The 14,306-nt window shown below is 36.5% G+C and overlaps 1 protein-coding gene and 1 pseudogene across 1 annotated transcript in view; both read left to right on the top strand.

Moving 5' to 3' along the window:
* Nucleotides 1–14,306, top strand: part of LOC124544808 (transcription termination factor 2) — a 317,601-nt gene that overhangs the window by 204,571 nt on the left and 98,724 nt on the right. The window contains exons 12-13 of the mRNA XM_047123494.1: nucleotides 7,093–7,301; nucleotides 13,792–13,883. Coding sequence (XP_046979450.1) covers nucleotides 7,093–7,301; nucleotides 13,792–13,883 — 301 coding nt within the window. The remainder of the gene's footprint in view (nucleotides 1–7,092; nucleotides 7,302–13,791; nucleotides 13,884–14,306) is intronic.
* LOC124546047 lies at nucleotides 7,763–7,880 on the top strand (annotated as a pseudogene).

Raw genomic sequence — 14,306 nt, 5'->3', positions numbered from 1 at the left:
TTTAAATAGTTGATTGACATATTGTGCTGATATTTGACAGTAAAGTTGATATTAGTATGGAGTTCATTCACCTTAAGAGCTTACAGATCAGTGTCATTCTTACAGTTGTGTTACAGCAACAGAATATCAACCTCATATCGTTAATAATAAAGTATTTTCTGTAACAATATTATGAGAAGGAAAGTTGCTACTCACCATGTGGCGGAGATACTGAGTCCCAGATAGACACATCACAGTTAAAACTTTCGGCCATTGGCCTTCGTCAACAATAGACACACACATGCACACGCAAACGCAACTCTCACACATGACTGCAGTCTCAGGCAACTGAAACCACACTATTTGTGAGAGTTTTTTTGTTGTGGCTGTCTGTGACTCAGCATCTCCACTATATTGGTGAGTAGCAACTTTCCTTCTCATAATATTGTTACATTCCGTCCTAGATTTTCCGAAGTATTTTCTGTGCATCTTGTAAATGGTTATCAAAAATTTTGTTATGGGTAATAGTGCTAGTAAGGAGAGAATCCATGCCCAGTCCTTCTTTCTGAATAAATATTTTATTTTTGAAAGAGAAGTAAGTATAATGGAAGTACTATTGTTTATAATTTGATAAGTTCAACACTTTCATCCTATCATAAAATTTTATTTTGGCTGTTTCATCTGCACGTGTGTTGATATAAATCTTCATAATTTCGAAAGAAGTGAATGTGGCTCCTACTGGGATGGTGATTGGTCTGATTGATTCAGCTAGTTTGTCATAATTTTTGACTGGGTAATTTTTATAAAGTTGTAATGTGATTGCAGCAGTGCATTTAATTTCTTAGGAATTGGGTAGCTATATGATTTCTTGAGTATTCTGAATCCAGTAGATTTAACAGCTATATATAGTTCTGTCAAAAATCAATTAATCCTCAGGCATTTCACAGAAATGAGCATTACTGACTGTGAAAGCTTATGTTCTATATCTCTAATGTTGAGCAATGTAGCACATCAAGGATAGATTTGACTCTTCAACATACCGTCAACAGATGTAGACACAAACAAAAGGTAACACACAAATGAGCACCAGGTACTCGGTTTGCATAATTTGCCAAAAGAGGAAAGGAATGAAGGTAAAGTGCTATTTACCAATGTTAAATTCGAGATACTACTTGATTCTTCCAACACGTGTTTGGAAAGGTTGCTCTGTCTTTGCATTCATTTGCACATATCCTTTGCAGCTGGTTTGTTCTATGTTTGAAGCATATTTATTTGGTACAGATTACTTTAATGAGCAGGTGCCTGTACTAGTTTTTTAAAAAAGTAGACTGTGAAAGCTGGTCCTGGTACAAAGCTTATTACTGTTTAAGGAACATAATGGCAGCTACTGAGGTTAACACCCCAACTGGTCAGGTTGAATGTAAAACTAGTAACCTGTGATGTGTACAGCACTGGTTGTTTCTTGTGTGACACTTCCTTTGATGAAATAGCTTTTGCCACTTATGTGGCAAAGTGACATACAACAAGCAACAGAATGAGGCGGGTTGCTGTGACATCAGTTATGGAGTCGATATTTGCAGGCTGCTGATGGAGAGCTGATACCTGGGGATCTTTACATCTTTTCAGTAACTCAACATCATGATTTTTTTTATGTCATTGAGTCAGACTAGAAATAGGCATGCTAACATTACGCTAAAAGAGAGGAGCTATAAACAGTTTTGTGAATAAAATTGTGTGCTGTGTCAAATGTTTGAGTAGGTGGTCAATGATTTTTATGGCCGAATACTTCAGTTCTTTCCGTGCCACCCTAAAGGGTGGAGATGGATAGTGTATATAATTTTCTCTCTAGTGTATATGTAAGTTGCTATTGCTTTTGAACTGTGGTTGATTGTTAACAACAAACTTCATATGGGAGTAAATGTATTGTGACACTGTTGTCAGTGTGTGTAACTGTTTAACGAGCTATCTACAGAAGGTTGTAGAGCGAGACCTCAGATTATCCTTATTGCACACTTCTTAACAACTAATTCTATTTTCCTCAGTGACAAGTTGCCCCAAAACACTGGTGAACAAAAATAAGAAAAGTCTGTCAATGTTTTCATCTTCAAAATTGGATACTATCCGTAACACAAAAGTTGAGGACGAGAGAGGTTTAAGATGATGTGTAATGCATGACTAACAGTTCAGGTTCTTATCAATTTAACACCTGGGGATTTAGAATGTTTTCTTTCATGTATTGATTTATTCTCATACATTATTTATAACGTGTGGTCGGGCCTTGAGCAGTGCTAAGTTGCAGATATTTTGCTTTATCTAAATTCAGCGACTATCCATTTACAGGAAACTAGTTACTAATTTTCAAGAAAACCTTATTCATATGTTCAAACATTGAAGTTATTGATTGTGATACTTGCATCATCAGTGAAGCAAGTTGTTTATGCTACATAGGTATTATTGAAGATACTATTCCAACTTCCATTGTGTGCGCGGCCTGAATTTCTTCCTGCTACACTCTGCAGATTTGCTTGGATAGGATGATAACCAGTTACCAGCAAGGTCTGTGATACCGTAATAGTCAAACACCTTCGAAGAATATTGTGAACTGTGCAATGAAATGCATGTGTACAGTTTAATTTGTGGATTGAAAAATGACATGTTCTGTAGAGAGAGCCTTTTGAAACCCAAATTTAAACTAAGTATCTTATTTTGAGAGAGGGGTGTTGTAGTTCTTGAATGCATAATCTTTTCCAGCACCTTCGAGAAGGAGGTAAGAAGTGAAACCGGTTGGTAATTACTATTGTGTCTTACAACCTTTCTTGTAAAGGGTCTGATAGTGATGTACTGCATATATGACTGAACACAGTACGTATATTTAAGGAATACTGTTTACGTCCTTCACTATGGTTATCATCAACCTCATAAAAGTTTTTGCTCTTGAGAGAGTTAATTACATTCTTAATTTCTGTGTCAGAGTATGGAGTAATTGTGATTTGTCTTTATGTATGTGGCATTGCTTATTGCAAATATTCTATTGCTTCATTCCTTGAACAGTATATGTCAAAGTTACGAGCTACTTCAAGGAAGTGATTTTTAGATATGTTGACTCTTTGATTACGTTGTTTAGAGTCCTCAAATTCCTTAACTCATTCTCTGTTTTACTTCTAGCTGTTGCCTATACAGATTTAATTTTATTATCGGAATTACTGAAGTTCATATATTATGCAGAGGTTTTTTGATTTTTCAATAATTTTCCTTAAGACAGTACAGTATTTCTTGTCATATCTAATCATTCCCACTCACCTGTTTGTCCTGAACATTTCAAATGATTTCCTTATTCTTGCATGTGGTCATTGATTTCATCTGTAGTCCAGGGCATTTTTATATCTTATTAGCAAACATCTTTTTGTTTTCTTGGGAAAGTTGCCATTAAAAAGTAATAGAAACCCCTCTACAAAGACATTGAATTTATAATTACAATAGACTGCTACTTTCCACATAGAGGAAGCACTGAGAGGCAGGCAGGTGCATTGAAAAAGTTTGTCAGATATTATTCGCTATCAGACTTAGCCCATCTTCAGACTTAAACAAAATAAAACTCGCACACATTCACACTTGTACAATTCACACATAGCTGGGCACTGTCATATTGTCAATTTGGAATTGACATTTGCCACATTATATGTACCCCTCCAATCAGCTTCCTGTGAGGCACCCTTCAAACTTTTTGTCATTTGTATATTAATTAGTCTTAACTTGTTATATCCGCAGATTAACACACATTTGCGAACAAAAAATTTTCATTAGGTGGAGTAAGGCCACCGCTTAATTTTACAAAGAGATAAACTTCCTTCAAAAACAAAAAAGCTTCTTCTCCTACCAAAATTTTATAACAAGCCAAAGAATTATGCCACCTTATTGAATTGAAATATTAGCAGCTGAACTGAATTTAGTTCCTTCATCGAGTTTTCTCTCGATGCTTTCTGGCGGATGCTGAGGATGTAGACGGGCGCAGAGTCTGGGGTCCTTGGCCGACGTAGTGAAGACGTGGCACCTGGACATTCCAGCTGCTTCGAAGTCTCTTCCGGGTGGCAGTCCGCAGCGGGCTGAAAGACGCCTGCTTTCCTTTCTTCCAGCTATTTAACGTGGCGGCTCCAGTCTTTCTCCGCTGATTCCGGAGTGATGATTGGTGGCCGTTCGTAATCCCTGATTGGTGGATGGTGATATCATAGCGTGACCAACCGTGCCGGAAAAAGGCTCGTGTACGTGGGTAGTTCGCAGCTGATTGAATGTATCGCAGGAACGCCTCTAGCGCCGGCTGGCAGAACGCGCCAGTACTAAATTGCAGGCGCCGTTTAACTCTGCCACGGTAGCCGACCATTGCGTTTGTGTCGCTGTGTGTGCCACGGCATAACTGTTTTCTGACACCACTCCATTGTAATTTGATAAAGCGTTTGGTATAACTTGTTGTATAGCATTGTCAGAGAGGCCATTCAGTGCTGGATAAAAATTTGCATCATTACTATTATTTACAAAAATGTTTTTTATTAGAGTACGGCTGTCTTTTGTAATTCTGGTGGAGAAAATTAACTACAGAACTCATTTTATAAGAGTGAAGTAAGATTCCCAAATTGTTTTATCTTACATGTTCAGTAGATTAATATTAAAATCTCCAGAAACAGTCATCTGCTTTCTTTTTTCTTCTAAGAGGCACAGTAATGACTGAAATGTTTGTAAGAATATTTGCAAGTTTTCCAGTGGATATTATATACTGTAATAATTGTAAAAGACTTTTCTGATAGCAGCAGTTTACAAAGGCTTCCAAGTGTTGGTTAACCAGAAGCTAGTGGTTTCAGTTGATATGAAATTTCTTTCTTTCACCCCTCTCCCTTTCTTTCACTTCTTCTTTATATATCCTTTCTCCATATTTTCAGTACAAAACTAGGCTACTAATTTATAATTACCTATATTTAATATATGGATACTTGTATTTACATGGTGCTCTGATATAATACACAAATTTCCCTTTGACAGTCTAGGTCATTTAAACAGATAAAAAAATTCATCAATTGCTCCCCCCCCCCCCCCCCCCCCCCCCCTCAATTATAGTTGTTGACATTTTGGAGTTTCTGTAAAAGAATGTATGTAGTGATTGTAAACTTTCACCTGCTATGCAGGAATTATCATACATTCCTGTTTTCATTGCCTTTTATTCTATAGTATTCTTGTGTTATATATCAGATAATGTATCCCAGAGCTCTGTTGTATATTTCTCTATGGGTGTGTATGATGTGATGAACTCTTGATACTCATAATGAATCTCGTTTGTCTTTAAGCCATCTCATACAAGTAAAAATACTCTTTATTAATTTGTGTACAGTTTTATATTGTTTTCCCATAAAAATTCAACTGTGATCATGTCTGTTATCTTAAGAGCTGTTGGAAGGAAAGCTTTGTCTTGTGAGGGTTTGTTTATCTGCAAATATGGATGATGTACTGCGTATTGCTTGTTAAAAGTGGAAGTTTAACAGATATATACAGGTCAAGCTATAGGAATGTTAACACACCTGCTTTTCTGTTTGGTTTGTGATATCACAAAGTTGATGTTAAAGAAGCTTGCTTTTACTGACTTTATGTTAAAGATGATTTATTTATGTTGTGTGCAAGATGCTGCATCTGCTGACACTTTTGCGTAGCAAAATTATTACTTGCCATTCTGATTATCACTCTCTCCTGTTACTTATAGAACTCAACATTTCACATCAAAAAGGTGTTTGCCACACAGGAATGAAATACTTTCTGATGGCAAAGATTTTTGGAGCTGATTGATTTAATTCCTCACTTTGTCATTGAAAACTGCTGAAAATTTGTTATATGAAGCAATATTGCCAACACATGGCTATAGTAAGAATGCTGCGTACTCTACTGAGTTTTACATGGCAAAAGAAAGAACACACTAGATGTAATTTAATGCCAGTCGTCTTGTAAATTTTTTTTTTTTTTTAAAAAAATTCATATAGCAGACCACAAAATCTGCTTGGTGATCTTAGGCAAGGTTTAGGTAAACTAGTTAGTAGCTCTTACTATATCTTGCCTTGATCTAGCTTCTTGTGAATCAATGTGCCCATCACTGATCCTCAAGTTGTGATCTTCTTTCTTCAACAAAATAGACACATTACCCAGTCAGCAAGCATTGTTATTCTGCGATTAAATGTTTCTCATTCTTTGGCAGACTAATACACGGCATGAAACACTTATGACAAGTTAAAACAATGTTTCCAACTGTGTTTTGAAGCCAGGCCAGTGACTTTCCTGACAATAAAACTGAGCCATTTGTGCATACTTTATGTGCTGAATAAAAAATGTGGAAGGTATTGAGAGAAACTAGTGATAAACTTTAAATCAGTACATGTAATATGCAGGGATGATTTAATTGACAGTCCTGCACTTGAAAGGCTTGAGAGGAGAGGAGGGATGTGAAGTCATATGAAAGGCATAGGTTGTGTTAAAGTCTTAGCCCACCGCACGATTTTTAAGTTAACAGAAATGTTCAGTACATATGCCGAGTGTCTTAATTTATTGAATCCCCAAGTAAATACTCTTTCACATCTGAAGGTTGATAATGAGGAGAGGTATAGTATTTTAATCTGGGTTCAATCTGTATTCTTTCTGAATTCAGCTTACATTTTGTTAAAGTTATCACAGTTGGTTAATTTTTTGCACATTTTATGGTTTTCTTCTTCTTCTTCTTCTTCTTCTTCTTCCTCCTCCTCCTCCTCCTCCTTTCACATTTTCCATAATTTTGTAGTTCATGCACCGTATCTAAAACAAGTATTATTTGAAGCAATGCCCTGTTGCCTGTTGTGCAGGCCTCTCTGTGAGAAGAAAGTTAATTTCAGTTGCTTGTAGAAGAGTGTTGGGTTGATATGATATTTTAGAGTGGTGATTGCATTTTGTTTTGTACAGTTTCCCTATGACAGTATCATTTTTCTATTTTGTGAAACCTATTTGTGTTCTGCAAAGTCTTCTATATTTCGACCGTGTTAGTGTCAGAGAGGAACTGGAAACATGTAAACTCTTAATATCTGTGTCATGAACAAGAAAATTTAATTGTAGGTGTGGCGCCGTTGGGTTGACAACAAAAACGCATCTGGCTTGCATAGGCTAAATGCAATCATGAATGCCATAATGCTGCGCCGGACAAAGGATCAACTGCAGAGAGTGGGTTCACTGCAGTGTCTTCCAGAGAAAAATGTTCACATCATAACAGTGAAACTCAGTGAAGAAGAATTTGCAGTTTATGAAACTGTTCTGAACTACTCAAAGTGAGTTATTGTCATGTTTTCTATTTGTATAGATGTGATGGAAGAATTAGGAAGGAATTTAGCAATGTGGTTGCACTTAGAAATAGTGTTAGCACATCTCCAAACACAATTTTTTAAATCTAAGTTTATTTTAAGACACAGAATGGTGATACACGCTTTAGGAGCAAAATGTAAATCCCCTGCTCCTCCAGTCACATTTTCTGTTACTAATTTAAAAATAGTACCTTTCTCGCCAGTCTTTTATATTGCAGTACTGTAGTACTGTTATTATTTGATGTACATTGTTCTCATATAAACTGTCACCTGGAGATGGTACTTTTTGTGTGTTTCATTTGTTTCGTGTCAGCTCCAGCAATTGGACGAGTTACGTTACCATGGGTATCTGCACTGTATGCTAGTTCAGGAGAGTCAAAGTAAATTTTGTGTGATGTTTTTAATAATGTCATGTTTATGTGAATGGTGACAACGGCCTTGCCGCAGTGGATACACCGGTTCCCGTCAGATCACCGAAGTTAAGCGATGTCGGGCATGGCCAGCACTTGGATGGGTGACCATCCCGGCCGCCTTGTGCTGTTGCCATTTTTCGGGATGCACTCAGCCTCTTGATGCCAATTGAGGAGCTACCCGACCGAATAGTAGCAGGTCCTGGTCAAAGAAAACCAAGAGTGCGGTGTGCTGACAACACGCCCCTCCTATCCGCGCATCCTCAGCTGAGGATGACACGGCAGTCGGATGGTCCCGATGGGTCACTTGTGGCCTGATGATGGAGTACCTTTTTGCTTTATGTGAATGGTAAATTATAACTGTTTGAACAGGTCTCGATGAGAGGAAATAGACTATTGAATCAAAATCATCAGGTGATATTTAAAAAAATATGTACTGCTTTTCATATTTTTGTAATGAACAAAGTTACAAGAAAGGCAGTTGTGCTAATTACAGTCCCCCTCATAGCTAAACATCATTTGCTTGATACAGTTTTTGTTTTGTTTTTGTACAAAAAGTTATTTGGGGATGGTCAAGATTAATGGGACACCCTGAATTCCAAGTGAGCAAATATATTGAGGCAATGTGGAGATGTTTCTGATGCATGGAAGTAACTTTTTGTGTGTATAGCTACCAAATTATGGCACCAACTTTATTTTAAATTGGAACTGTAAATATTAAAATAGAGAAAAGTTTCTAATGTTCTGCAAAATTACATTTAGTTAGTCATGAACCAACTTTCACCTTCTCAGGCCATCTTCAGATGACAACATAATGTCTCAAACAGAGATAAACATGATTTGTGACTTCCACAGGTGTTATTTATATAGATGATACAAAAGTGACAAATGGTTTACATAGGAAAATATTACAGTAATTACATTAACTAAAAAGAGGGTAAACAAAGTTTTTACGTTGAGATACATATAACAAATCATGAGAAATGAAGTTAAAGTACAGTTTGATTATAGTATTTGTAACAAAAACTTAATTTGACAAGGGGAAAATTGAAATTGATTCTGATTGTTTAATAGTAGGCTGTCATTCTGTGCCATGTTTTGTTGATTTCCATTACTTCCAGTAAGGCCATTTCTCTGCTTTTTTTGACAGAATGGTAAACTTCACATTCTACATCATATGGATGGTTTTCTACTAAAAGATTGTCAGCAAAGATTGGTTAAAGAAGATTCAGTTGTTACTTGTCGATGGCCTGAGAAGCCACAGGCTGGTTCATTACCAAATAAATATAATTTTGCTGAACATTAATAAGAGTTTTCCTTTTTAGTATTATTATCATGTTCCACCAAGCACCAACAGAAAATTCAGTTAGTGGAGTTATATATATATATATTTTTTTTTTTTTTTTTATGTAGAATTGGATTGAGCCATTGAAGAGGACTCAAAGAGACAAAACTTGTGAGACTTAATCAAATAGTAACAAGATGTAGGTGCCACAATCACTGCTCCCTCACCAGGAAAGAGAGATTCCACAAACATCTACGCTAAGCAATCGCATAACTCAATTATAGTTCACGTATTCATTATTTTGGTTTATATATTACGCTCAAGTGTTACCTTTGGCACATGATGCTATAAAGTAATTCCAGACACATGATAGTGCATGTTGAATTGCAGCACAGACCCATCGTGTACAGCATTTCATATTTTTAGGACTTGTCACGTTTCCCATGTATCCCTATTGTTGTAGTTTTCCCCATCGTTAAAAGTCCAGAGCTGTTAATACTGGTGAACATGGAGGCCACTACCTGATTCCGGGATGATCTCTCTGAAAGTTCTGTTACGAAGATTACTGGGTCCTGTCTCTCGTTACCCAAAATGCCATGACCACTATAACAACAGGTTTAAATCAATAAGAAATACAGCTTTGAGGAGTGACATTGTTATTGGTACTGTAACTGTATTTTACGCTGGCAGGTTTGTGACTACGATTAGAATAGAAGGTAATGAATCACTATTGGTATCTCATGATGTAGCATAATTAATTATAGTAGTTTATAAATACCTTGTTCATTTTTTGATATTAGAAGAAGGGAAAAAGATTATTCTTATCTGCACCAGTATTGCCAATTGTTTCTGTTTTTTTTTTTCGGGTTTAACAACCTAGTGATGATGTTGCCAAACTGTTCCTGTAGTGTGAAATTAATTTCTGAGTATGAACACACTGTGTGTACATTAAATGGATCTGACTAATAAAAAGATTAATCACTGAAAAATGCTAAATGCAAAATTAATGCAGTGTGTGGTGGTAGTAAACTTATTATTTTTGAGAATTTTTCCTTTGCAATACTAATGGTATCACAGTATTTATGACAGATGAATGGAAAAACATTTACTGGCTTATTTATTTATTTATTTTTATAAGAAAAGAAGACTGAAACTAATATTTGCTTTCAGTTTAAATCTTTTTCCTCACTTTTAATTCAGGCAAGTGATCGTAACTGGGTGTAGTCTTTTCCATTACCAGCATTTCTTTTAAATCTCAACATTATCAGTCAGGCTACCTGTCAATGCATTCTAAACCCCGGACAAATTTAATTACACTGTCTGACATTGTTTGCTTACAATGGAATGATAAAAAATTAATCTCTAGTTCAAGCCACCATATTTTACCTGTACCAGACAAGAAGAATGTTTCTCTGCCACTTCAGGCACAGTGTGTCTGATCTACCCGAAATTTCTAACAGTATAAATTACACTAAAAAAAATAGACTGTAGCTATCCATACAAACATGGGGCAGTAGAAGCAGTGCTGTTCACCTTCATCACCACAATTCTGCAATAAGAATTTCCTATTAACAAAGACACCAATCAAGATGGTAGACAATAAGTTCCACATAGTTCGCTTAACTTGGCAAGCAAACAAGTGTTTCTTCTCATTCCCAACCACCACCTTCGTTGCATGGTCTTTCATCGATAGATGTAATGGTTAGTGCGCATAAAAGTTAATCTATTCTTTGCAAGACAATGCCTCAGTTGATTTCTCTGTTTTACAGAAGGGTCTTGATTTGTGCTTTCATTGTTGCTGGTGGGTGGTGTAGCCCATTGAGATATCTGGTTTTGCCAGTGACAAACATGTAACATAATAAAAAAAATTACAAATAGACACAAACAATTCAACACATTATCACTCTTCATAACTCCTCTTGTCAGTGCTTAGGCAAACAAAGATACTGAAAGTGCTTTCTCTGAGTAAAATGAAAATGAGATGCTGCAATGGCTGTAGTTATTTCTGTAGAATAGTTGTGATATCTGTCATGTTGGTGTTAGTTGGGTTGCTTTATGTGCAGTATGGTATCGTCCAATAACTGTAGCAGCAAATCTGTTAAGAACTACAGATGCTTGTGGCTATATGGAGTCCCATCAACAGCACAATGACCACATGCACAATTACTGAAAAGCCTGCACCAGACAGTGCCAGACCAATGTCATTGTTTGTCTATTTGTCCCAGCTGGCTTGCATTTTTTGGCTAACCACTAGTGCATATTACAAAAATTGATTTATCCTTGGTTTGTGGGAGCACTTTGTCCATAAACAATTACTTATGCAGAAATATCAGTATTAAAAGGAGATATCGCCACTCACCCAATAGAGATGGTGTTGAGTGAGAGGCAGAAACATTGAAAAAGACTGCTGAATAATATCAAGCAATCCATTCCAGTGTGCCTGTCTGCCAATCAACAACGCCTCTATGTAGTTAGTAGAAATATTTTATTTTCTATTGTTGTTATTCCACCCAGAACTTTCAGTTCTTATGTAGAAATGCTGCATAACTTTGCAGTTTTTATAGGCACTATTCAGAGAACTAGGATTGGTTTTAAAAGTCATTGTGATGAAACTGTTTCCGAGTGAAATGTGGAAAGAATGAAATGAAAAGAATACAGTATACTCCCAAACATTTTAGGTAATGTAGGGGAAGAAGATGCACAAATAATTGAAAAACATGAATAATTCAGGTACAGTATTTTCATACATGTATTTGGGATAATATCTGCTGGATGGGTAGGAGCAAGAGTGTTGGCAGCCAATGTCTGTGCACACTCAGGTGTAGTTCAGCACAGTCGCCTTCTGCTGCTGGTCTGGCTTAGTGCCCACCTCTGCACATAGCTGCCAGCAACCTGTGATTCTGGTCCCTGTGTTATTTATTAATGCACACATAATCCTCAAACCGGATAATCCACATGAATAATGAGGAGTACACTGTACATTTTTGGCTGATTCCATTTGCACAGTTAGCCTACCTAGCAATGACATGTGGAGTATGTATTAGCACTGTTAGAATGTTGGTTGCTGTTCTCTCTGGTTGGCATATTGTATTCTTCTAACTTCGAGTTTCTTGAAATATTTCTGTAATGACGCCAAAGGCAGATCGTGAAGGCTTTGCACAATCAGGAGACTTAAGGCATTTAACCTACTTCTCTAACATTAAATAAATGAAAATGATTCCCACTTTTTTGGCTGTTTTTACATTGTGAAAGTCTGTAGGACTCCATGAGAAAGTTTATGGTGTGACAAACGTCAGTACTTTCATGGGGCAACATGCTAGCTGATTACAGGCCACTTTGGAAATCTGTTTATTATGTTGCCTACCTGCAGATTGATTCAGTGTGACAGTACAGAGCAGATAATTTTTCTACATGTTGTGACCCAAGTTGAATTTCAGACGCACATGTAAATATGTGAACCACACCTGAAGTGTGTGTTTGGTTACAGTTATTACAGTAGGGTAGGCATTTGTGGAATGACTTCTCCGGACAGTGAGACAGTGGTTTGCTGTGCTGTTATTTTGTTACTATTTCAGTAAGTCCCACACATTGTGTCACTGAACTCTTATTTGAAGGTTCCTTTCAGACACCATAGAAAAGGTATATAATTCCGTTTAAGAAAGACAGAGTCGTAATTCATCTGCAATAAATGTTAAAAATTACTTGTGTGTACCAGAAAAGTGTCCACTATAACTTAGCAAAAACCACATCTTGATATATTTACTTATTCAGGATATATTTGGGTATGGCCTATTGTTGCTGCTTCTCTCTGACGTACAGATATTCAGAAAATACACATACAATTGGATAGACCATCCCTCAAGAGTTTTTAACTCGTGTTACAGGTGCTTAATACAAGCACTGTTCATGTGACAAATGTTAGTACTTTCATATGACGTGCATGCTTGCTGACTACAGGCCACTTTAGAAATCTGTTTATTATGCTGCCTACCTGCAAATTGATTCAGTGTGACAGAACGGAGCAGATGATATATCTACATGTTGTGACCCACCTGCCTCCTACTGCAACTGCACCACAGCTCGTACTGCGAACTGAAACTTGGAAAAATGTCCTAGCCACTGATATGTGTCATTTTTATTTGTGTCTTGTAGTTTTCACACAGTCTCCTATTGAAATACCAGGAGTACTTATAAATAACCCTGTATATTTTCCAGTTGTGTAGAGGTAAATGTAGTTTTCCTTGCAAAGTGCGCCTGTTCAGTATCTTTTGTGCTGCTTTAGGCAAATACAAAATTTAGACTCCACTATGGAAGCATCAAACATTAGATGAAATAAAATTTAATTGTAAAACAAGTAGTGAGGCAATTCGGTCTTTCAGGTCTAAAGGATACAATAAATACTGATGCCCTGCAGAAGAGAAGAAAAACAACAAGCAGAAAGGCAACTTCTTTCTATCTTCCAGGTATAGAGGGTACAATAAACACAAATGCCTTGCAGGAGAGAGAGAGAGAGAAAAAGAAGTGTGTATCTTTCATATGTTCTTACCTACACATTAAGTGGATGCCATGTTACAAATTGAAACCAGTTTTCAATTCCCTTTGTAATAGTTTTTGATGGAGAATATGCAATCATATTAAAACTCATTTTCCATCTACCCAGCTGATGTTCCTTCAGAAGAATTGTCTGCAGAACTTCATAAGAGAAAATTTAAGTATCTATTGCATTTTCATACATGAAATTATTTCATTGATCTTGTTCCAGGACACTTTTTGCTCAGTTTTTGCACCAGAGAGCTGAAAAAGAAGAGCAAAATTCAAATGGATCTCTCTTACCTTTTCTGCACACCACCTCGGGTTTGTATTGTTCTTATATCTTTTCATCAAAGTCTCCATGTAATTCTGGGGTGAACTAAATGCTTTTATAATAGTATTGTACCATAGGGAACAACTTGCAATAGAAAATTATGAACATACGAAATAATTTAGAGGTTAAATGTAATTCAGATCTCTGACACATGAAGAGAAATAATTTTTTGTATGAGGCTGGAATTTACAGAATCTGTTTTGTACATAGGTATGTGCAATGGAAGTAACAACATTTTGTGTTGCTTATAGATACCTTTTTCACTTGGCTAAGGAATCATGGGTAAGATATTGCCTTTTGGTACTATAAGAATGCCTATGACAGAGTCAAACACAACTATGTGTACCAGCTGTGAATGCAATTGTTTTTGCCAGGCTTTTGTGGGCATTTTAGAGAAGTGGATCCTGGTGAAG

Source organism: Schistocerca americana, chromosome 8 (assembly GCF_021461395.2).
Source record: "Schistocerca americana isolate TAMUIC-IGC-003095 chromosome 8, iqSchAmer2.1, whole genome shotgun sequence".
Taxonomy (NCBI): domain Eukaryota; kingdom Metazoa; phylum Arthropoda; class Insecta; order Orthoptera; family Acrididae; genus Schistocerca; species Schistocerca americana.
Note: the sequence above shows the minus strand (reverse complement) of the source record. Positions and strands in the feature narration are given on the sequence as shown.